General features: G+C 47.9%; 1 protein-coding gene across 1 annotated transcript in view; it reads right to left on the bottom strand.

The window, feature by feature from the left end:
- The window catches only part of LOC8025131, a 260,665-nt gene that overhangs the window by 115,353 nt on the left and 119,207 nt on the right, over nt 1–26,105 (bottom strand). The window contains exon 2 of the mRNA XM_029995044.3: nt 16,259–16,460. Coding sequence (XP_029850904.2) covers nt 16,259–16,460 — 202 coding nt within the window. The remainder of the gene's footprint in view (nt 1–16,258; nt 16,461–26,105) is intronic.

Genomic DNA, 26,105 nt, shown 5'->3' on the forward strand with positions numbered 1-26,105 from the left:
ATTCGGAAAGCCAATCACCGCAATTTACAGAGGCAGCTCAGCGAATGACGATGCCGTGTTTAGACACAAACGCACTCTAAGTTGTGACATTAAGCAATGGCAAGCGTGAGGTTTTGCATTGCTTAATGCCATAACTCAGACTACGTTTTTTGGTCTAAACATATTTTCGGGCATCGTCATTCGCTGAGCTGCCTCCGTAAGTTGCGGCGATTGGCTTTCCAAGTGTTGTGCGGGAAAGCAGACGCACGGACTTTTTTTAGAGTGTGTGGCTAGCGAACAATGCATTCATTTTTGCTTAGTGGTTGAAGAAACGATCTGATGCCAGGTGTTATTTGTTATAATCGACAGTTATTGTTGTCTCTTTTGGAAAGGACTGTTCCCTCCATATCGTTTCTTGTTGAAACGAGCCCCACCCATCTTTTTTTTTTCCTGCGACTCTCTGAGCCTTCGTAGCTTTGTGTGCAACTCTAACGCCATGTCAATCGGGCCACCCCTGCAATATTTTATCGTAAAAGACTCTAGTTGGCAATAGTGCAATATTTTAAGAGAGCTGCCGTTGTAGCTACTCAAATGTGAAAACGGCACAGCATTTTTTACATTCCAGTACCTGTTCTTGCGATTTATGACTGCTTCCTGATCGTACTACAGAGTGAAGGCGCACTTTTTCCACCACGCGGTTTGCCTTGTATTGTGTTCCATGGAGGCGGTCAAGAACTTTCCGAACACCTGTTTCTCCATGCAGAGTCAGCGAAACTCTATAGCGCGATGAACATCACCGAAGGTCTAGCAGTTTTTATAACAGCGTTCTGGTTGTTCAATATGAAGTACGCTAAAGGGTGCCCAATACAACATCTGTCAACATAAGATTTTTGTTCAGACTAAATGTAGTAAAACCGAGGCCTACATCCATCATGTTCATGAAAAGTACAGTGATTCTGTATCACAAACGTTGTTGCCAGTTTAGCGGTTTTCTCCCTATTTTCAGCTGAGTTCAGAGTTGTCTGGTAGGTAATTGTTTTTTCTTGCCGGCGGCGAGTTTTAGGGGTAATTCTCTTTCCTTTTCGCTCATTTCGTGTGGTCTATAATGTTTTGTATTCTTTACTTCTCCATCGTAATTGCCTTTAATATTGTGAAACGTGGAGCCATCGGGTAGAGTCATCTTTGATTACTCGTACCAAAATTAAAAAAGGACCCCTATTACCACTGATTCCAGTGGCGCTTCCATACATGTCGCCGAATTCTATGTCTTTACAGAAAGCTCTGTATTGGAATAGCGGCATTCGGGTCGTCTGATGGCAGTCAGACGATTCAGGTACCGCTACTGCAGGAGAAAACTACGTGCAACACATGCGGATAACGTCGGTATGGTACGACAACACGCCTATAATCAGCAGTAACAGTTCGCTCGGACGTGTATTGCTCACACTAAATGGTGATCAAGCAGGGGACATCTTTTTTGAACAAATATAATCTAACAAAAGGACAGCGAGTGTGCAGGCGAGCTGGTGATAGTTAATAAGTTTGTGTAGCAACCGAGACTGGGTGATGAAAAATAGTTTCAAGTGCTGTCGAGACCGGTTATTACGAACTCGGTTATAACGAAATCGCGGCTATATCAAAGCGATTACCATTTCCCAAACTCCTTTTGCACTTCGTTATAACCGAAGTCGGTTATAACAAAAATAGCCCATATAGCGAAGTTATTTCCGGTACAAGTTGACTACGTTATAATCGGTCTCGACAGCAGAACAAATTTACGGAAGCGCCGCAGTCGAAGAAAAAAAAAAAAAACAGAAGGGCCTTTTGGTGACATGAACCGTCAAAAGCGTCGTGGTCGTCGGCATTCGTAATGGGCCAAACGTTCACTAGGATGTCGGAAATCCACGGAAATAAGAACAATGTCAGGTGGTAACACTTTTCCGGTGTTATTTGAAGAATTCTATGAAGACACATCGAACTTAGTTCGCAACTGATAGTGAGTAGCTAACTTACAATTCGTGACGTCCCGGCGAGACGAAACCTGGTCGTGACGTCATAAACAGAAGCCGTAAGAGGACGTCACCGAAACATTTTGCGCTTATAGTCTGTGGAAGATAAAATAGCTCAATTTTTATCGTTCTCTTATTTATTTATATTGCACTATTATCAAGAAAGTAGTAAAAATATAATAACTGCAGCAGTTACTACCTTTTTCTGAGTGTGACTACCTTTCTACAATTTACTACCTCAAACGCGCGATAGGTAGTAAAACGTTAGTAAGTGCAGAAGTTACTACCTTTTTCTGAGAGTTTCTACCTTTTTACTAGCGATTTCCTTCCACAAACGCGCGACATGTAGTAACTGCAGCTTCTATACCGGGAAGCGAAAACATGGCTGCTGGGATCCTATGGGGACGCTGCTTTATAGACTATAGCAAATAATCACTCTGTGTACCGTTACTTCTTAGTAAGAGATACATTCCTTGGAATGTTTAGCAACAATATTCGAGAACAATATTGGTGCGAAAGCAGCACCATAATTGTGACATCGCTCACTGACCAATCAACTTCGTTAAAATGATCAGTATAAAAGACGTACGGGTAGCTATTGCGGGGCGGCGATTGGGTAAACGAGCTGTAGTGTGTATATTGTGTTTGTGTGTCATCTGTGTTCTAATCTCGCATTTGTTAAATGTATATTAAATGTTTAAATGTGCATGTAAGCTGCGTGGACAAAGAATATATCACAGCAATTTATTTCTTTGCCAGTTTTTAATTTTACTTTAACTAGCGCTCCACATGGGTTCAGCTAGCGGTTTACTAGGTCTTGTGAGAGTTAGTGCAAGTTATTAACAGAATGTTGCGCAAAATACTAGGTTAGTAACCGTTACTATCTTCTTCTCTAGTAAGAGTTACTACCTAGGTCGTTACTGCATACGGTTACTAGGTGCCTAGCAACATGACAGGCAGTTTCTACCTTTTACCTAGTAAATACTACTAGTTTTAGAGCGCAGCTCTTAGGCGCCCGTTTCCGGCTTGAACGCTGTCGGCGTCAGCGTCGTCGTCGGCGTAACCGCGCGGTGCATTATGGGAAACGTCCCATAATGCACCGCGCCGAAACGTCACCGTGCCGAAACGCCGCAGGGCATTTCGGCGCGAGTGACGTCACTGTGCTTAAACGTCACCTTGACGGAACGTCACCATGACATTTCGGTGGACGTCACGTGCCGAAACGCCCCGTGACGTTTGCGGGGAAATTTCCCCGCAATATTTGGCGAAAAAATTTCCCTGCTAAGTTTAGCCGGAAAATTTCACCGCTAGACTTAGCGGAAAGAATTTCGCCAGAAAATTTAGCCGGGGAATTCTTTCCGCTAAATTTGGTGGAAACATTTACCGCTAAATTTAGCGGAAATGTTTACCGCCGAGTTTGGACGCCGTGTGACGTCACGAGGGCGACGTCATTATGGGAAACGTCCCATGATGCAACGCGCGGTTACGCCGACGCGGATGGCGACTGCAACGCCGCTCAAGCCGGAAACGGGCGCCTAAGAGGTGCGCTCTAAAACGTATTTTTATTGGGAAACCGAGGCTTTGTTGTGATGTTTGTGTAAGAAACATTACTGCGAGTTTGTTAAATATAAGTCCCCCTTTGCACGCACTTTGCTCTGAAGTGAAATACACCTACCGTTGAAAATTGACTAAATCAAATAACCCAGGTTGGTATACACTCTAGTCACCCTTGAGTGATAAGGATGTACCGTCAGGTTCAAGTGAAATGCGAACAGTGAGGGAACTTCGTGCCAACTACCGGCGCAGCTCCCAAGCTTCGGTTGAGCCTGGCGAGGTTCAAACACATCGGAGTACGACGCCGTGAGATTGTGCGTCCTTCCCCGATGTGTTCGAACCTCGCCAAGCATAACCGAAGCTTGGAAGCTGCGTCGGTACTGGGCTCAAAGTTTCTTCACTGTTCGCATTTCACTTTGAGCCCGATGGTACATCGACAAAACTGTTTTTCTTTTTTTGTTTTTTTCCAAGAAAAAGTGAAGGTATATGCCTGACGCTTTGAATGATGTTACTGTTCTTTATATGCCTCTACAAATTTCAATCGTGTATCAATTTGTTTTAGAAATTAAGACTATAAACTGTTCTTTTTGGGGCAGTTCAGCTGCACATGACTCTTTGAATGTTTTTTTTGTAGTTAGAGCGCACTCTAAGAATGAAAACATTTTAAGCGTCATGTTTAGCTCAAGTGGTCTCCAATGCTGCATTATTTGCTTTCTTAAAAGATGATACAACAAAGAAATGTATGGCCCTATCAAGAAGCTATACAACTTTGTTTCATTAGGAGTGACGCCTCGGGTATAGCATTGCTAAAGGTGTAGGTATTTAAAACACCTATAGCAAAGGTGTAATGTAGATACTTCAAACCTGCTTGCAAAAAAATATAATGGTGCAACAATAGCTATCGAAAGGTGCGAGTTATAAACTTATAGACAATGGATAAAGGGCCTCTGACATCTATATCGGTGTTTTGAAGTTTGCTTTGTATGTCGGAAAACGCTCCAAGCTCTCGCCCCTCACCCGAATGGAAGACTTGTTTAATAGTCTTTGGTCATCTGCAACTGACATGTTCATTCCTTTCAATAATAAAAATACCTTGGATGATGTCGGAAGTATAAGGGGGTGTATGGATTTTTACTTCGTTCGGTATTTTTTTAATACTGCGCTACAATATTTTATACGCTTTTTTGTTTGTGCTGTGATATACCGCAAAAAAAAAAAAAACATGTTGCAGTTGGTGGGCATGATCAATCAAAAACACACACTCCCACGGAAAGCCAAACCCAGCGAATGATATTGTTCAAATCGACATAGCGAGAAGTCACAAACTGCGTGCTTCTGCCAACCTTGCAAAGGAATAAACTGACCAGTGCAGCTGAACTACGAACCTGGTCTTTGGCGTTCATCACCCTGTAGTAGTGATTACGCGAAACCAAGCCGGTACTACGGCTAAAAAACCGGCAAGAGCGGGATATGAATTCAACGCCTTCGGATGTACCCCCGATTTTCGCTAAATTTGTAGCCTACAACTAGTGGATTGATCTATTCGGCCACAGACCTTTGTCCGCCGGTCTTATCCTGCTTACTTTTCGGCGCGCTTCTTCTTCATTCTCTCGAGGCGAATTGGTAAGACGCGGAGATTGATTGTGTCGCACTAATATTGTGTTTCTATTTACCGCATTTGCAACCTATTTCATTTGTCTGCAGAAATACCAATAGGCGGAGTTTCGCCGTGCAACGAAACTATTTACTCTTGGAGCGAATCCCTCAAGACATGACCCCGTTCTTTGGAACAGCTGCGACACTTCATACGGACGACTCCGCAGAACACCCCCGATGAAGGTATCAACAACCAAACTCGCAGTCATATCACGTGACTGCGGCAATCCTCTCACTATGTATGAATATGCACAATGATAATGTGTTTTAGTCTCGCCAAAGCAGCGGGCGAAGCGCGGATGTGCTTCCCGAAACGCCTGCGGCCCATCGCCTGCGAGAGAGGGCCGTCGAGATATTTTGCCACTGATTCTCACAGGTTGAGAAACCAACGCGGTAATGCGGACTCGTGGTCCCAGCGACCCTCCTCGGCGAACGAAGTCCCACACAGACCTCTCTCTAAAATCGCAGTCTTCGTTACTCTGCGGGATCTGCGAGAAAAGCCACATGACTTGCAGCTTTCGACCGTCACTGACGCAAGCAAGCTGGCTAGAAGGGTCAGTAGATGCATGGCGAGAGTACTCTTTCACAACCGACAAATCAAACACTCGTCGACACTAGCCTCGAGTCATGTAGGCAAGCACAACAAATTCGCCATGAGTTCAGGTGATCCAAGAGTGATCAATACCTATTTTCTGAACGCTGTGAATGATTAGAAAAGCAGGGGTCGGGAGTCATGGATTGTTGAAAATGCGAAAACAAGTTCTGTGACAGTATTTTTTTTTTCTTTTCGAGCGCAGCTCTTATGGTACGTTTACACCTGAAAAGAAATCCGCTGCCGCGGGAGCGGATCCGCTCCCGGCGGCGGCGGCGACGAGCTGGTTGCGTTTACATCTATTTCCTTCGAGCAGTGGCGGCAGCGCCGGCTGCGGCACCGGTTCCCGTAACGTCTCGTCAAATATGACGAGAAGGCGCAAGAGTTCCCGCCTCGGCTCTCTCTCTCCCGGGCGTTGGTGCTCCCGGAAGAACGCGTACTCGTGACGTGGGCAGCGTCGCGCTGCGCAAGAATGTCACATCCGGTCAGCGAAACGCCTCCTTCGGCGATAGATCCCGGACCTAAACGGCTCGCCGCCGCGTTTTCCGCCCAGCGTTTCGCTCCAGCGGCAAAAGCTGGGCGGATCCGCAAGTGTAAACGTACCATTAGGCGCCCGTTTCCGGCTTCAGCGGCAGCGGCGTCGGCGTCGCCGTCGCCGTCGGCGTAACCGCGCGGTGCATTATGGGTAAACCCTGCTAAATCTAGCGGAAAAAATTCCCCGCTAAATCTACCGGAAAAACTTTCCCGCTAAATCTGGCGGAAAAATTTCCCCGCTAAATCTAGCGGAAAAATTTCCCCACTAAATCTAGTGGAAAAATTCCCCCGCTAAATCTAGCAAAAAAATTTCCCTGCTAAATCTAGCGGAAAAATTTTCCCGCTAAATCTAGCGAAAAAATTTCCCCGCTAAATCTGGCGGAAAAATTTTCCCGCTAAGTCTGGCGGAAAAAATTTCCCCGCTAAATCTAGTGGAAAAATTTCCCCGCTAAATCTAGCGGAAAAAATTCTCTGGGGGTCACGTGACCTGGGGGGTCACGTGACCCCCCCCCCCGAGGTCACGTGACCCCCGCGTAATTTTGGGGAGGTCACGTGACTTTGGGGGTCACGTGACCTCAGGGGCGGTCACGTGACCTTTGTGGCCTTGGCTCCTCCTCCTCCTCAAGAGCTGCGCTCTAATTCGGCGTTACAGGGAGTCGTAAACGGCTTTCATTTTTTAGAGCGCAGCTCTCAGGGGCCCGTTCCCGGCTTGAGCGGCGTCGCCGTCGGCGTCGGCGTCGCCGTCGCCGTCGCCGTCGGCGTAACCAAGGTCATCCCAAGGTCACGTGACCCCCAAGGTCACGTGACCCCTCCCAAGGTCATCTCAAGGTCACGTGACCCCCTGAAGGTCACGTGACCCCTCGAGGTCACGTGACCCCTTCCAAGGTCATCTCAAGGTCACGTGACCCCAAGATGACCCCACGTGACCCTTTGAAGGTCACGTGACCCCCAAGTCACGTGACCCCTCTGAGGTCACGTGGTCGCCTCCCCAAGGTCACGTGACCCCCGAGGTCACGTGACCCCCAAGGTCACGTGACCCCTTCCAAGGTCATCTCAAGGTCACGTGACCCCACGTGACCCCCAGGTCACGTGACCCCTCTGAGGTCACGTGACCCCCCGAGGTCACGTGACCCCAAGGTCACGTGGGGGTCACCTTTGGGGTCACGTGGCCTTGAGGTCACCCCCAGGTCACGTGACCTCCTCCCCGAAGTCACGTGACACCCCCCCGGAGCATATTAAAGAATGAGGGGAGGAGGAGGAGAAGGGGGAGGGGTCTACCCTCCCCTCAGTACCCTTCACTCCTCCTCCTCAAGAGCTGCGCTCCAATTCGGCGTTACAGGGATTTGTAAACGGCTTTCACTTTTTTTCATCTGAATAATAAAAGTGTAGCTGACTGTATGTTCGGATATGTAGAGTCCTCCACACGTGAGATACTGAATCCGAGGCAAGCAGCCATGGTCTCCCTGATTCTTGTCGCGCAAAGCTCTCCTCAAACCCTAAAAAAGACTTACCTGTCCAGAAAAAGGAACATATAGCTAAGGTTCTCCAGAGCTCTGCAGGGCGTGATTATTTAAAACGTAGAGCGAAACTGACGGGACGGAAGAAAGGAGACAAAGAATTAATTGCTGAACTCACAACTGAAGTTTTAATTGTCAAGGCGCAGCCTATATACACGAACAGACAAAAGGAAGCACAAACAGCCAATGACTTCCCACTGAAACCCGCACAATCATCGCGCATGCTGTTGCCGTGAAAAGAAATCTAATTCTTTAGCCAACAGAAGAACCGACGAACCGCTGACAGACTTTTCCCCCAAGCACGCTATCGCCTCTAACTCCATAATCTCTCTGGTCTACCCTGTTTACATTGTAAACAGGGTAGTATTGTACACCTGGGCATTTCTTGTCATAACTGTGGGTGCGATGCGGAATTTAAAAAAAAAGCACTCTGTATACACAGTACAAAAATGCGCTGTGTATACTACCCTGTTTACATTGTTAGCAGGATAGTATTGTACACTGCGCCTTGACGATTGAAAACTTTAGTTTTAAGTTCACCGTTCGTTTGCCTCCTTTCTTTCCTCCCGTCTGTTTCGCTGTACGTTTTAAATAATCATGCCTTACCAACACGCACAAGCTTCCATTCTCTGCAAGGCCGTGTTCATACAGAGTCAGCGTCATCAGCATCTCAAAGGTCAAATGGGTGAAAGCGGGACAAAGCTCGTATTTTCGTTCTCCTGCAAGAAACCTTGCGGAGTCTGCTGCGCGCGTGCACGTCAAGAATATTGAAGTGCCACTCAGCTATAGACGCTTTCAGGCAGCTGCGCATGGGCGTCGCCATAACCGACCTTCAGTTTTTGTTCCCTCTTATTCCGTTCGCTTCACTTCCTCATTACCACAGCAGGTAAGGATATTGCCACTTTAGATGTTACTGTGTCCTTCTCCCCAGCATAGGCCATTGTGGAGACTCGTCAACGCCCGCTTCAGTGCCTCGGCACCTCGGCAAGACAAGAGAAGGTCAGCTACGGCGGCTCCATCTGGCGCGCGCTGAAAGCGTCTGTACTTCATTTCAGCTTGTCCAGACGTAGCCGATGCTACAAGCGCCAGCATCTGGCCCTGAACAGTGCTTGCACTGCTCGTGCGCGCGTGCTTGGCAGTGACGCTGAAAGCTCGGACCTCGCGCTTGTAGCATCGTCTGTGTCTGGACTTAAAGGGACCATGAGATGGTTTTTGAATTTCTTCCGTCTCAGATTTAATGCTCAACTCAAAAGAGAAATAAGAAATCACGTGGTGCGTGGGCACTGGAGGCGATGACCCCAAGCTTTCACCGTGTTTTTTAGCATATCATAAAACTTGTCATTCTCAAGTGATGATGCCTGAAGTCACCGCACTCGTTGGCCACGATTGATGGTTGACGACCACATACGTCCAAGGTACGCACTGCTCCTGTCCAGTGCGTGAGCTGGGGTAAGCTGACGTTGTTTTGGCACCCTGGATGCATCTCAGTGAAAAGGCGGAGAGCTTTCGAAGGAAAGGAGGTACGAAATGGTCCGCTATATATTATAATTTTTATACCAAAAATCAGGCTTTTGACACTCTACGCTTGTGCACTAGTCTTATTTTGGCGCACTAAACGATATGCAATAAGTAAAATCGCAATTTATCCCAGCCAAAAAAGAATTTCATAGCTTTTTTTAAGCAGAAACGAAGTATAGTGCGCTGGTATTGCTGTGCTTTCTTTCGCCCGGTCTTTGTTAATACGCTGCTTCTAGCAGGCCGGCTCTGGCCATCAGTAGACTGTAAGTATTTTTGGGTAAGAAATTTTATAAAGCCTCGTAATTGACTCGCCTCTATTTGTAATCAAAATGATTGGACGCGTCGTCTGTCTGAAAACAAACAGGTGTGCACTCATACTCTCTCTTTTCCGGTTTTAAAGGAGAAAACTTTCGAATTTTTCTTATATGTTATGCGTTGCGGTGAGACGCAACTGGTATAAGTCGCGCGAAAGATAGCACTTTCACTCTCCGTGTCCAAGCTACTCTAGCGAGCCCGACGACGAGGATGATGCACGCAGTTCGCCCGAAAGCAGTCAGGTGGCCATTTATGCTACACCTTTATCCATTAGCAGACGACAGTCGTCTCGGCTGCTTTTAACCAGGAGAGGCAGCCATCTCGGTTATCTACTCTTGCCACTCCGCCGCCCGTGTCCACCCCACGTTCGAGAGGACATAGTAAACTTCCCTCTTGCGGGCTCGTCCGCCTCCCGGGAACGAGGCTGGAGCCGACAGCGAGGGAGAGATGGCTTGTCCTCCACTAGAGCGACAGACAGAGACAAAAGACAGCGACAAGCCTCAAACCCATGCAGCATGCTCGCGATGGAACCTTTGGAAGGCGTTCAGTCGTTCGGTGCTCGTGAAGTAAGCACGAGCGATTGCAAGCCTGCCAAAGCCACCCTCGCGTGCTTGATGCTCGTGTTTGAGCATAGCCTCCTTTATTCTACAAAGCCTCTTAAATCGCGAAAAACTCTGGTTTGAGGCTTGTCGTTGTCTTTTGTTTCTGTATGTCGCTCTAGTGGGACACGGGGTCTGTTTAGCGGGATTTGAAAATGTTCGGACGAGCGGGCACGCGCTCTGCTGACCCACCTCCGACCAGGCTCTCGGGAAGGTACGATAACCCCCTCCCCCTTTGTCGTTACAAGAGTGATTGTGTCTGTATTTAACCGGAGCCAATAAACCCTCGGGTGTTCCCCTATTCTGCGTGTCTGTGCACTCCCTTCGTGAGTTCCGGCTAGTGCGTGCCGCTAGCAGCCACATCCGTCGTGGCGGTGTCTGATCCGCTGCGAGGTGGTGGTTTCGTTGTCGGCTTCCTACCCGGACGCCTCGTACCCCTTTAAGACCTCCGCAATGTCGACAGCGTCATTAGGCCGTTTTCTTTTACTTTTGTCCCGAGCCATCTGGTAGTATCCGGTATTGGCGACGAGCAAATAATAAAACGTTTCAGCCCGCAAATAGTAAAAAAATAGAAAGGTAAAACAAGAGCAGGTGTCGGTTACGCTTACATCTTAAATCTTAAATGTGTTCTATTGGTGTGGCGCCAGCAAAACAATGCTTTCGCCCGTACTGGAGGCGACGGCATTTAATACCCCTGTCAGACGGGCTATAGTTTAGTGTCACTACAAGCGAGTGCACTTCAGCCCGTCGAAACACACTCCAAGTGTGTTGGTGATACACGGGAAAACTTAGTGTCACTCCAAAATGATGGCAATGACGATGGCTAAGTAGTGGGCACGCAAAATATTAGAGTGCATAGGAATTTTTTCATAAATAACTTCGTCGTCTTATTAAAGGGCATCTCCGCCGTAATTTTTATAGCCACCGATTTCTATGAAATTTTTACCATGTATTTGTATGCCCTTCCTCAGCATGTGTACGAAATATCTCGGAAAATTATTAATTTTCTTAGAAGAAAATGAATTTTGAAATGTACACGTCCACACCCAAATCACTTACTGCCGCCCTACTGGCAACACTGAGGAAGAGCGGCACACGGAGGCTGCCATGATGGCACTGACGTTGCCGTGACGTCACATGTTGGTCAGGGTGCTTGCTTTGGAGCTTGTTGGTGCTGGGACTGTCTGGTTTTTGCCTATTTTATCGGTTTATACAGCACACGCGAGCACGCTGATGAAATGCACGTTCACGAAGCCGAAGCTACATGCGCGAATGATGTCTCAAACGACGCTTTTACAGCGCGAGAATGGAAATTGAGGTTACGAGGCCCTAACGATCTTCCGTCCCCGCGATCGTGCCTTCTGTCCATAGGGAGTTTTAGTAGATAGTTATCAGACGCCCGCTACCCCTCCGGGCGCGCTAGAGCATGCTTGGAAGTGGCGGCGCGATCTCGCGCTACGGAAGCGTCGCTTGAAAACACGGTCTACTAAAACCGTCTATTGTCAGACCCCAAGATATAACAAAAAGTGCCTCCAATTAAAAGGCATAACGTCGATCAGTTTTTCTTGGCGTGCTAGCAACAAAAACTGCCTTACCATTCCGCTTCCGAAGCGGCATCTGGGTCCACATGGCGGCGGATCACGAATGCAGCCGCCGCTGGCGCTTCCCTCAGAGGCGATGCCGGCGGATCGTATGAAAACGGGTTATCGTCATCGTCCTCAAAATCTAGCCGCATATCCTCATCGTTGCTCGATTCAGACCAGCTTGATGAGTCCATTTTCATCCGCGGCACGAACACAAAACAGTGACCTGCTGCCAGGCTGGCCAGGCTCAAACTGCACACGTGCGAGTGTTTATACCATATGTGACGTCACATCAAAATGGCGGACCAGTCGAGTGGCAAGTTAGTTTCGGTTTCGGTTTCAGCGTATTTTAACGATTATAAATTATGTAAACAGTTTTTTAATGATTTAACCGCTGCTATAGGCTAAATTTTTAGTACCCTTTCCGAAAATATGTTTCGATAAAAACGCTCAAATTGACGGCGGAGCTGCCCTTTAAAAACACGTTACCACACATTGTCGCGCTAAGTCACAAGCTTTAATCCAAATTTAAATCCAATTTGATAATTACGATCAGCCATTACAACCCAGTGATACACGTCCGCACGCCGGTACGATGCTATACTTCGTTTCAACTTCGGTCCAGACGCAGACAAAGCTACAAGCGCGAGCTCCGGACTTTCAGCATCCCTACCAAGCACGCGCGCTCGTGCAGTGCAAGCACTGTTCTGGGCCACATGCTCGCGCTTGTAGCATCGGCTGCGTCTGGACCGAAGCTGAAACGAAGTATAGACCAAATCGAAACAAACAGGGGTACGGATTGAACCCAGGATCTCTGGGCTCTGCAGCGCGAGCTTTCGCTCCGCGTGCTCCGAGCTGGTGTGCGCGAGCCCACTCGGCCACTCGCCACTCGCCACAGCGAAACATCATGGAGTGTGTGGAGGACGAGCTGGAGGGCGATATCCGCGATGTTGGACAGTGGAAGCGCGTGGTTGGGTCACTTTTCTCCGTGAGAGCCCAACGCCTTTCAGATGAGAGGCAGCCGGACCTGGATACCGACGCACAGGCAAGAATTTCAAGTGACATCGATCAGCAGCTGCAGGCCAATGCCTTCACCATAGCCGCTCTCATGACCGACAACCTACCCGTGATCAGTCGAGAACGGTGGACTTTCCAGAGGAACGAACGGTGGTTCGAAGACACCTTGCCCCATTTGGGCGAGTTCCATTTCAAGCAAGCCTTTCGCGTCTCTCCTGCCACCTTCAGATTCCTGGTGGAGTCTTGCAGGTGCCTCCTGGCCGTCGCTGGCCGTTGCGCAGGAGCCAAAGCTGGAAACTAGTTTAGCCGCTTGTTTTTCTACAATGCACTACTTTCCTGCCAACAGAAAACAAGTGCGCATCTAATATTACTCCTATAAAAATAATACTAATTTTACGCAGCGTTAATTTCTTCTATTATTTTTACTCATTGAACACTGCTATCGAGATTACACACTCGGTCTACCGGAGCGAGCGTAGTGTGTTCCCCGAACTCACTTCATTGGAAGTGCGTTCTTCGGGCAGTGCTGGGGATTGAGCTCAGGATCCCTCGGTTCTCCAGCGCGAGCTTTCTCTCCACGTAATCCGATTTTGTGGGCGCTGGCCCACTCCGCCACCGATACCCCTTAATAAAGACACGTTAAAAAAAAATGACGTTTACAATTTTTTGTAATGCCGAATCGGAGCGCAGCTCTTGAGGAGGAGGAGGGGGGGGAGGGTACGAAGGGGAGGGTACACCAGCTGCTCCCCCTCCGTGCCCTCCCATCCTCCTCTCCTGTTCCGATCCCACTTAGCGTAAATCTTTCGCGAAGTTTCCCGCTAAATTAAGCCGGGAAATTTTTCCGCTGAATTGACGTGTGACCCCACATGACACGTCACCTGAAATTTTAAGTGGGACTTCACGTGACGTCATACGGGTAAAATTTTCCCTCTAAATTTAGCAGAAAACTTTTCCACCAAAGTTAGCAAAAACGTTTACCGCAAATTTTAGCGGAAAAACTTTACCCTCGTGACGTCACACGTGATGACACACGTGACGCCACGTGTGACGTCATTTTGGGAAACAGCCCTTAAGGCAACGCGTGGTTACGCCGACGCCGCTCAACTCAGAAACGGGTTCCTTGGAGCTGTGCTCTAAAACAACGTTACATTAATGAACGATTTTTACGCCAATTGGATGATTCTGATTGATCATCGCAATCCTAGATAAAGAACGAAGCATATCCAACTTTGGCGTTCCGCTTCGTTCCGTGAAAGTCTACGAGGAGGTCCTGAAACTGCCTAATTAGATAATAATTATCCTGTTGTCTCGAATAGTTACATGCTGAAACAAAAGTACGCTCCATCATTCTCTGCTAACCAAGATAGCCGTTGAACGACTGACTTTGTCGTCGTCTTTTATCAATTCGCGCTGCGCTAATCTTGGTTCAGATCAGCCTAAACTCCAAGTTCATCCTACAATTTTTTTTTTTTGCAATTCCTCTCTTCTACATGTCCTCTCTTTCACGAATTTCTTTTTCTTTATAACATAAAACTTACGACACCCTTTTGGTTTCTGTGTTGTTATGTTTTACTGTTGAAACACTCCTATTGATGCCACGCACTCGATCGAGCGAAGTGAGTTCGTCAAACTCACTCGAAGCCAAGTGTGTTACTCAGGAAGGAGCCGTGTGGCACACTATAAAAATGACACTAAGGGCGAAGTGCACTCGCTTGTAGTGACACTAAACTTGCCCGTCTGACAGGGGTATAAGATGGCACCGCCCTCGTAGAAAAGTTGTATAATATGCAATGAGCCGTCTTTTGGCCTGTACAGATGCAGGGTGCTTCCTAGGAAGTCCGCATCTAAAAAAGGTGGGAAGTTGGGCTAGTGGGTCAACGTAATTGATCGACGTAATCGAAACCACAAATTGACGGCACCGAGTCAAACAGAACAGCGCCGGACAAGCACCTCTTGTCCTGTGTGCTTTCCTTTTAGTTTGTTCCATGCATTTCCGCTGTTTACACCATACCCCGTCTGTACATGTCACAAACGGACGGTGGTGACTATAGCGGACACTACAACAGGGGAACGCCGGTGACAGAGGTTTCCCTGTACCTGACATTGCAAACGCCAGGGAAAGGCAAGACAGCCAGGGGAGAATCGCTATTTTTCTCTGAAGCGAATACGAGCCTTTACCGCTAGGTGGGAACAGGGCTAGAGCACGCAGACAACAAGGGCGTCACTTAGCAGAGTTAAGCGCAGGGCCCAGACTGACAGGAGTAGCGCGTAAGCGTTCGGTTGGGACTGATTGAACACGAGACTCACCAGACGCTGACTCGGCCCTCGTGCTCACGTGTTGGCCTACTGGAGGTGACATAAAAACTCTAGCACGACGGCCTTTGTCTCGACAGTTACCCACAGCTGAAAAAACGCAGGATAACGCTGGTAAAAAAGGAGTTTATTTAAGTGAAACGTGATACACTCCGGTTCTCTCAACTAAAGTCATCCAAGCCGGAGGGAAGGGAAGAGGGAAATGGAATGGGCAAAAAGATGGGTGACCAGAGGCCATAACCTACACGGCGGGACGAAGGGGAACCAAGGGCCCGGACGTCGTCGCCTGTTGCGATTGGTCAGCGGCGCGAAACTGGCCAGTGGCACCAGACGGTGATGTCCCGGTCCCACTTGGTCCCGCCGTGTAGATTAAGGCCCTAGATGTACAGTGCGAGATGGGCCTCTCGCACGTAGGAAAGCAGAGAGTCCAGGGAGACGTGGCGTGCATCTCATTATTGCTCCGCAGACAATGAGGCGGCGGCATTAGCCGATAAGGACGACTAAGGACCAATCACGAAGCGGCAATATAATAAACCACTCCCTGCGTTCCATCCTTTGCCATAGGAGGTGAGTGCAGCTTTCTCTCCTTATGCTACCACTATTGCAAATATTGACGCGAGCAACGGCAGTCGACCTTCCGCCTCCGATCTGGCTAATACCGTCAAATTTTGGCCGATTGTCCTACACTGTTGAGGGAAATGCTGCAGCGTACGTATTGCTCGTAAAATACACTTAAAAATATGCCCGAGTTCATTTTTTTGCCAAACAAGCTAACAGTCAATCGCGGCAAACCCTAGAAGAATCCGTGAGAATGCTGAAGCTCAGTACAGGAATTACTCTGAAAAATCGACGCGCACCGGAACAATAAGAAATTGAACCACAATGATAATTTCCCTGAACACATAGGATTATTTCGGTCTAATCAAAGTCTTCTATTCGTTATTCGCTGGGATCGTTTTACTGTTTGTCGTGATTGGATGTCTTTGTGTTTGGAAGAAAAGCCAACTCATTTCTTAGAGTGGGGTGCCGCCCCCTGTCCGCAGACCCCGCTGGACCTTTAAAGCCCACCCACCTGCTGTTGAGGGCCTGTCGGAGGTCTTCGACGCACGGGGGTCGGTCGGAGTCCCGCGTCTTGGGCTCACAGTCCGGAGTGGCAGGCCAGGGCTGCGACTGGGACCCGCTGGCGAAGAAGGCCTCGTGCACCGCCACCAGGTGGTCGGTGTCGCAGCGGAGGCGAATCTCGTACCTGCTGCACACGTGGCTCGTCTCCAGAACTGCAACGAGGAGGGCGAGGACCACGCTGTCACATCAAATTGCCGATCAACTATACACCAACTCAACTCTCCTACGTCACGCCGCGGTGGTGGCGCGCCGGACGCACTTCCGGTCTGGGGCGGTGGGCAGAAGTCGCCGTGCCAGACATGCATTCCTGTGTTCCTTCGGAAGAAACGAGACAAAAAACCTGTCTTCTCGTCAAAATGTTGCGACAGGGGCTGTACCAAGAGAGTCTGGAAAGGTTTGAAGATCAGTTTTCATGTGTTTTTGTACCCTCCGTTCGTCCGAGAACGTGGATAGTAGCCGTGAAAAGGGCAAACCAGACGCTGTCGAACTACGATTGCGTGTGCGGGCCACAATTTGTGGTCGCCAGATGTATTTGCTTTGTTCCAACATGAACGAGAGAAAACCCCCAAGTTGTGCGAACCACCCACGGGTTCAGTGCGTCTTCAAATTCACACGGCCGCCTGATCGTTCGAACTTTCGTCTGCTCTTTCAAAGTTGTCTGCTTTTTGTCGTCTGCTCGTTCAAACAAAAGCGGCCCGTAGACCAAACTTTGACCCGGTGATTGCAATAAGAAGTAATTGCAGGCCTCAAAAGGCTTAAAGGGGCACTGACACCCCAAAGGTCGTATTTATTTTTATTGTCTAAAACGATGCAAGTTGTAGTCATAGACACGCAAAAAAAACCGCATCGCGAAAAAAAATTTTCCCGCGCGCGCGCGCGCCTTTTTATTTTTGGCGTTTGATTTTCCCGCCTCTCGCCTCCTCGCTTCTTTTGATCGGTGACGTCAAAAATCAGGAAATTTAGAAGCTTTGTAGGCGACATCTCTATAACATTTAATTACGGCAATCTTAAAACATGTTTTTTAACGCAATTGCGAACGCACTACGGCCCTTCTTTTTGAAATACCAAAAATCGGGAGTTCGTTGTGGTGCCGTCTCCTGGATTTGTATCCTCCAACGGAAAACAGGCGACACCGCTCAAAACCGGTCCGCCGCAACGCCGGCGCTAGCCGGCACTCGCTCCTATCCTCCTCGCTTTGGGTCGCCATGGCAACAGCAGGGAGTGGTGACAGGAAAGTGGACTCTCAGGTCTCCTCAATTTTTGACGTCAAGGCACCGGCGCCGATCGCGCGGGAACTTCGAATTCGGCATTTGGAAATTGTTTTTTTACTTCACGAATACTGAATTCCCAAATCTCAAATTTTGAGGGTAATGTCCCGGCATCGTTTTCAATCGTTTCGGATAATAAAAAAAAAATATGATTTTGATGTGTCAGTGCCCCTTTAAGTAGGCTCGGTGTAAACAGTAGATACAAGATGTTAATTATTGGTACCGGTGGCCATCACCTACTTGTTACGCTTGGTCTGTTCCCGCTTCCGATTTTCAGTATCGACGTCGATCATCGCCGCTACCTTTTACACTTTTGCAGCACGAGCGACGTCGCGACCGAAAATAGCTACAAGAATCTCATCATGGTCTTGGCGTCCATTCTGCAGCTTTCATGCGAATGAATCGCCGCACGTCAAATTATTTACGGAAAGTTTAGCGGCGTAACGAGCCCTGATAATTTCGCTAAGGCGATTCAAGGGGTAAGACATTGCGATGAGGACGTAGAATCGACAACTCCAACGCGAAAAAGAGTATGCAGACTCACACAGACGCCGACAACGTGACATTCGAATGGTTTGTTGACGCGGGACGCGGTGCTTCTTGCCCGTACTCCATTGCGCGTGCGTTCGAACTGTCGTCTGCTCTTTCAAACTTGGCTGCTTTTTGTCGTCAGCTCGTTCAAACGACAGCGGCCCGTAAACCAAACGTTGACCCGGTAATTGCGATAAGAACTAAGTGCAGGCCTCAAAACACTTTTGAAGGTTGGTTGGGGTAAGTCGGCTAAGTGCAAACAGATACAAGAAGTTGTTGATCATTGTTACCAGTGGCCATCACCGACTTGTAATGCCCGATTCTACTTGCGGTTTTCAGTATCGATGTCCACCATCTCAGCCACGGTCCACGCTTTTGCAGTCCGAGCGACGTCGCGACCGAAAATAGCGAGCAGAATCTCATCATGGGAATCAGGCTTTAGCGCAATTCTGCGGCGTCCACGTGAAAAGAATCGCCGCACGTCACATTATTCACGCAAAGTTTTGCCTCGATAGTTTTGCTGAAGCCGCTCAAGTAGTCAGATATTGTTAGGAGGACGTAGAATCAACAATTCCAACGCGAAAAAGAGCATGGGGACTCCCACCGACGCCGACAACAACGCAATTCAATGGTTTATTTATGGGCGACGGCGGGCTTCTTGCCCACCATCCACCGCGCATGCGCGGCGCCGGTGGCGTCCGCTAGGGGCGCTCCGGTTTGTTTGTAAACATGAGTTGGTGTATAGTCAGTTACATGTTAAGAAGGTAGCGGCAAATGCCCCTCAAAGGGAATCGGATATCCCTCCGCCACCTCCGCATCCAATAGCGTCCCACCGTTCCCGTGACGTCGCGGCCAACGCGCGAGGAGGTGTCTTGCCTTTCTGTACATATTTGCTTTATCTTTCGACTTTGACTTAGCATTGTGGAAGCCACGAGAGGGAGATTAGAGTTCTCCCCCACCGACGGCAACAAATACGACTTTCGGGGATTAGCTTCCCCCCCGATGGATACGAAGGCTGCTTTCAGGGGCTCGGTTCCCTCTCCGATGAATACAAAGGTCGCTTTCTTAAAAAGTGGGATCGGAGACAAGTGGGAATCCATTGAAGCGGAACAAGGAGCGTTTCCAGTGAACTCTTCTTTCGACTGCGGAGAGATTTGAAACGGGCGTATCACACTTGTGGGAGGAGCTTCTCCTACCTTCTTGACTTGTAACCGACTATAGCAAGACACGTAACGCAGAATGTATTTAAGGGCTTCATTCTGTGCGAAAAGAGTCACGCTCCACTGCAACGAAAACCTGTTACACGCGGATCGAGGCGACGTAAAGCGTACTAACCGATAGCGGGTAATTTATAAGCCAACAAAAACACACAAAAAGGCATACGTCGCCATAAATAATCGTAATTGGAGAGATTTCACAACAGGCCCAAAACCGAAGCTCGACCCGTATGACTCAAACGGAGGAGGCGAATGGGAAGGAGGCGAACGGGGAAGAGGCCTACGGGAAGTCACGAGGTGGATCATAACGAGGGTGTTGCGTTTGCGGTTTTTATTTTCAAAACTGGCTTACGTTACGTTACATTGCTACGATTCCTACCTAATAGTATATTTTTCGTGTCTTGTTTTTATATCTTGTGCATTGCAAAGTTTTCCGAGTTTTTGTGTGAGTGATATGTCGGCATTTCCGATCAACCGAAAACTGTATAAAGTCCTTATTTCGCTTGTATATGCGTCAGCACTGGGAAAATAATTATACAAACGTTTGCACTTAGCACAGCACGTGCTTTACTTTTGCCAGCATGAAGTATAGACGACCCCGAACAGAGTTGTCAAGTCTATAACAAAGAAGTCAACACTGCCCCCCTCTCTCTCCCTCCCCCCCCCCCCCCCCCCCCCCCCAAGATAAAAAAAAAGAAAATCAGGCAGAACAAAATTTTGAAAAATGATTTTGGCATACGTTTACTGGTCTTTATTGGTTTTATACCGAAAACGAAAATATCTAATTATAACGCCTAATTATAATAGGGACTTTTAGTAGATCGTTTTCAAAGGCCGGCTACCGCTACGAGCGCGCGCTTCAGAGCTCTTGCTACGATTAGCGTGGCCTGAAAGCACGATCTACTAAAACTCTTTAATGCCCCGACTTCGCACGGTATCCAACTAAAAGCGCAGCGGGCTCGACGAACCTTCTACCCTCTCAATAGGGAATCACGTGATATATATGACGTCGCTGCCCGCTGTGTGAGATAGCTTTCGCATCAGGCGAACCCTCGTGCGATTGTGCAGTGGTTCTGAAGCCACCTAAAGAAGCTTCTAGTGGCAGAGCATAAGAAGTCATAACGCAGGTTTTATGTCTGTGTCATAACTCTTTTATATAGCCATCATGAGATCTATAATCCTCATTATTCTTCAGTCCTGTGTAAATATGTTAAAGCTCATGAACTTTGATTAATGCCTGACGAGTTTCTCAGGGTCACAAGTATTTTGCAATGTCACAGTTAGCAACATATTGCATTTAAAAATAAAGTATACATAACGTAAAATTTCGTACGAACGCCCACCCAAAAGGAGGAGAAAAATGGCGAAAAACATGGGGTGCTCTATCATTGGGGATGCCACAGCAAAACTTATCAAAAATTAACGATAAACACTGGGGCACACGCTAAAGACCACGTGACTCAGAAACGAATACTGCAAATAGCGGACACGTCAAATTCGCGTTTCACGTTGCAATGCACACGCGGAAATTCGCTACGAACTGCTTTGTCACTGGAAAGGGTACCGCAGATTGCGAACGCTGCAGGATTCGCGTTTTACGGTGCGAAGCACACCGAGATCTCGCATCTCACGGGAACGAATACCGGAAATCGCGGACGCAGCAGGTTCAAGTTTTATGGTGCAATAAACACGCGGGAACCCGCTACAAACTTGCCTGTCACGGAAACCGATATCGCGCGCGCAAGTTGCGGACAAGAACGCGGGAATCCGCTACAAACTCGCATGTCACGTGAACAAATAGCACAGATCGCGGACGCAGCAGATTGGCATTGAACAACTCGCGTGTTACGGAAACCGATATCGCTCGCGCAGATCGCGGAGAAAAACCCGGAAACTCGCTTTGAACTCGCTCGTTAGATGTACCGGTATACCGCAGATCGCGCTCTTTGATACGATTCCTCTCGGACATCGCGTGATGTCTGACGGGAATCGTGGGGTGCGCGATGTTTCGGAATTTTTATGCTAGATATTTAGCCAGAAAAACGAAATGGACGATCTCTCGGGGGAGGGCTTCTTTACGGAATTTTACTGTGTATTGTATAGATACAGTAATGTACAAAAATGTTTTTATAATCTCTTAAGCCGTGGTCACACTGCTTACACACCATACAAAAGACAGTCTCCGTAAAGATTCGAACGCAGATCCGTGCTTCGAATACCGCATGCCAATGAGTTCAAGGAGAGATCTTGGCACGCGGCATTCGAACTAAGGGTATTCCGCGACTCGCGTTTGCGGACTGTCGTTTGTATGACTTATGAGCAGTGTGACCCCGGCTTTAAGATTTCACTAAGCCAACGAGGCGGGACACAAAACTTTCAGCCTTTCCACTCTGATGAAGAAGGAAGAGCAGCGAACCTGTGCTATGGTGAATGAAGAAATGGCCGGCCGCAAGTCGGCAAGCTAGAGTGGAATGGATAGAGAGGTTGCCACCATCTATAATCGACGGCGGTAGCTGTCTAGAGTTTTGTGTCGAGATTTGTTTGCCCACGGACACGATACTAGGGAAACTATCCCTTAACAGCTCTGCTGTAAAAAAAAAAAATATATATATATATATATATATATATATATATATATATATATATATATATATATATATATATATATATATATATATTTACAAAATTGTGTTATTCTTTTAACGCGCTCAAATTTTATCCACATCCAAAGTACTCTCCGCCTAATGGAATGCACTTGTCGCTACGTTTCTTCCAATGCTCGAAATATGCTTCAAACCATGCCTTTCAGTGTTCCTTCCACTTTTTGTTTCACTTCTTCCGCATCGGCAAACCGTTTCCATTGAATAGCTTGTTTCGTCTCTTCATGGAAGAAACGAAATTCATAGGGGAGGAGTCGGGGTGTATAGGGCGAGCAAGTGTTCCGAAACGCGTTTTCGGCGCATATGAACGGAAGGAACTGCACGCCAATCAAGAGGCAACATAAAGAAGGCTCAGGGAACGCGCCATGACGAGACAGCCAAGCGCACGTCTTCACCGTTTGAGGGCGGGGCAAACAAAGGCACCTGGGCGCGTTTGGGGGAAAAAACGAACGTACGAGGCACGCAATGAGCAGACGAACGTGCACGTGGTGTATAGGAAAGTGGGGCACGGGAATCATGCCGTTTTTTGGTCAAAAACTGCCGAACACTTTGCGCGGTGTAGCCGCGGTGTAGCAGGCGCGTTGTCATGGTGGACGAACCAGTCTCAGCACACTCGGGTTGTCATTCTGCCCATACAGCGATGGCTGTTCGGCAGTTCTTGAACAAAAACGGCATGACCCCGAGCCCCACCCGGAATATTCACCCGAACCTCCCTCCGTGTAACTTTTTTATTTTGTTTCCCCGGGTGAAAACAAATTACACTCAACTTTAACGAAGGTAACTGAATGTGCGCGTTATATTCTTATAAATTGCCACGTGATTTGAGTAGAAAGCTTTAATGGAAATCCGAAGAGGTTCTTGAAAAAACATGAGTTAGTGGTGTATGCCAGCGGATTTCTTTCCCGTGAATTTGAATTTCACGAGCATTTGGCCAGAACATGTCGATGGACGGGGGAAAAAGCGAAAAACCAACTTCTGGGTGTGACGTCATACCCGGAATATTCAGCTGCCTTGAGCGCGCCGCCTGTGAGGGCACGCGCGCAGAACTTTCAACTGCTCGGATAAGGTTCGCGGAAAGCGCGGAAATGTTGACATCTCTGTAATACGTCGTAATTCCCTCCTCGCACCGAACGCGACGGAAAGAAAGGACTTCAGCGCTTTTTTTTTTAATGCTGTTGTGGCTATTTGGCGCATCAATATAACATATAATTTTGATATTCGTAACCCCAGAGGCCAAATAAGGACGATCTGAGTGTTCCTTCTGAAATACAGAACCTCTTCAGTTTCCCTCTAATAAAAGATTATTTTGCGATGTCTTTGTCGTATACTTTACCCGTGCCAACTAGATGGACAAACACATAACTGAGCTGATGAGGACTCCTCGTCATTTGAGCCGAACTTCAAGGTGTTTGCTTAACGAATTAAGACGCGAAATAAAGAAACGTAATCAGCAATTTCCTTAAAAAAGAAACCGCTGTGGTCACAAAGAAAACATCAAATAAAAAAAAAACTGCCAGATTTTTTATTGTTTTAATTCTTATTTGCGGCCCTTTACATACGTTTATTTGGCCACCCTGGACCAACACCACCAATACTCCGTCTCACCTAGCGATTAACTAGGGTCCAAAGGCTGGCGGGCGGAGCACTGTCTCAGAAAAGCATGCATCCGCATTGGGAAACATTGCACGAGAGAAATTTCGATACCCAGAGTACAAAGATCACCAATCTAACGCGTATGGTTATCTGTAATGATAGCGCGCTATTTTATATTGGTGAAGTAAAGGTATTTAGTATTTAGTTTCCTAAACATCCTTGCCGTATTTCGTAAACATGTCTATCTAGAGCAGTTGGCGCGCAGGCAACGCTGACATACAGTCGTTTCCCCTCAGCCATAACAATCCAATCCAATCGAACTTGTGTGTACGTAAAACGTGCCCTGACCATACCCTGACCCACATCTTCCCTCCGCACACGGCCCGTACATGCGCTCCCGTGTCGAACACTCTATCCCACTCATCTTCATTTCTTAAAGGCCACTGGTTCTGATCCCGGGTTCTCTTCGCCCCATCACTTCCCAGCTGTATTTAATCCCTTCAGTGGTCTTCAGTATTAGCAAGCAGACGGAGCCGCCGCGACGGCTCGATAAGCAAACGAAAAACTCACCTCTGCATGACGCGGCTCGGCGCACTGATACGTACGACGGAGCAAATATACCACGTGGTTTCTAACAGGCTCGTGATTGGACCTGCGGCCTGTAACATTGGGTTTTAGTATATCGTAGAATGAGACGGAATATAGATGCAGAGTCTTCCCTCTGCTCTCTCTCTCCACAACACTAATTGTAACACTATACACTCCGTGCGACGCGACCGGCGCGCCGCCGCGCGGCCGTTACCGAAGGTAGGCATTGAGAGCCCCTGCGAAACGAAACCACGCCGCGTACATTGGTGCGCATTCAAGTCGGAGCGGTGCACTTGCGCTGAATTGACAGCATGAACTGCTGCGTCGTTAAGTGCTCCAATAGTTATGCGTCGTATCTCGTGGGGACAAAGTTTCACAGTTTTTCACCCCGCCGATGCTTTGTGGGACAGCGACAACGGTGGACCCGTGCCGTACGACGCCAGAAATTTGATCTCCCGATCATGTCTGCCACTGTGTCGGCACGGCTGACATATTCTACGCTGCCGCTTTGCGCTCTGCGCTGACTTTCGTACCAGGAACTTCCACATATCTCAGCTCGAACTGAAATGCCATCCCACACTCGCGGCTATGCAGTGCGAATTTCGTTGAAAGAATGCCCTCCAAAGAAGTTTCGTCCCCATCGTACGTGTCGATGATATTTCCGGATTAGTATGGCACGCGGTCTGTACTTCATGAAGAAAGATTCGAACGGTACAAAAAGTGACAAATATGAATCTAAGGAAAACTACAATGAAACTTGGAATCACTGGACAATCGATGTTGGAGTATGGAAGTTTGTGTGGTGTGCTCTCTTTTTTGAACGGCCTCTTTTTGGATCTGGAAACGCTGACACACCGAGTCTTGTAGACAACAATTTTTGTTCTCGGCTTTAGAGCCACCTACCGCAATGTTGTTCGAACTGGAAGTACCCTCCACTGGTCCCTTCCTACCTGTAAAGTGTGCACCCCCCGGCCATGATGAGTGGTATTCTCTTGACAGCCTTTAACGGTCAAAACCGGTTCCCATTTAGTTGCCCCGCCCAAAAATATTTCCACATGGTTAAACTATGCCACCTCTTTTAGGTATAGTAAGTGTTTTGTCGAGTTACGGTCGTCCAAGTACCTGTGTGCCGAAAATCAGCACCTCGCACAAGCAGATTACTACACAACAGCTGACCGCAAAAGCCTTTGACGGCCAAACCGTGTGTTGGCCGGCAACTTGGTTTCCTCGGCTTTGAAGCCACCTTTCGTAAAGTTGTTTCAATTGGAAGTACAGAGCACTAGTCCCTTCCTACCTGTAAAGTCTCCATCTCCCACGATGAGTGGTATTCTCTTGACAGCCCTTTCACGGTCAAAACCGTTTCCCATTCAGTTACGCCGCCCAAACCAAATTTCCACCTGGTTTCCCTATGCCACCTGCTTTTGGTAGAATAACTGTTATGTCAAGTTACGGTCATGTCCAAGAACCTGTGTGTCCAAATCTGCACTTCGCACAGCCCGGTTATATAACACAACAATTTGGGTCCAATATTGTGTATTCCTGACAGCTTTATTTCTTTATTCGTTCGAACCATAACTTTCACACCTGCTGTCTTAATAAAAGTTGGCCCACTTAGTGCACAAATTTAGTGAACATCTCACTCGCCTCCAAATATCATCGTCCCAGCAGTCCTACGTTTACAGCGAAGAGCGAAACAAATTTCCCACTGAGAGCAATTATGGTGGCGGCCGTCTTGCTTTTCGGAAAATTGCTCAGACCCCTTTTTCGACCGCAGCTAAAGAAATTACCCTTAATAACGACTCATACTCAATATATAAGAAGCGGAGAACAGCTAAATGCCCTTCTTATATCTGCCCCAGCGCTCATGCAACGTCACCCTCAACTTATCGGCTCAAAAAGCAAAAATTCCGTCCGTGCGCGCTTCCGCCGCCACAGCTTCG

The sequence above is a fragment of the Ixodes scapularis genome, unplaced genomic scaffold (genome assembly GCF_016920785.2).
Source record: "Ixodes scapularis isolate PalLabHiFi unplaced genomic scaffold, ASM1692078v2 PGA_scaffold8__174_contigs__length_109621045, whole genome shotgun sequence".
Taxonomy (NCBI): Eukaryota; Metazoa; Arthropoda; class Arachnida; order Ixodida; family Ixodidae; genus Ixodes; species Ixodes scapularis.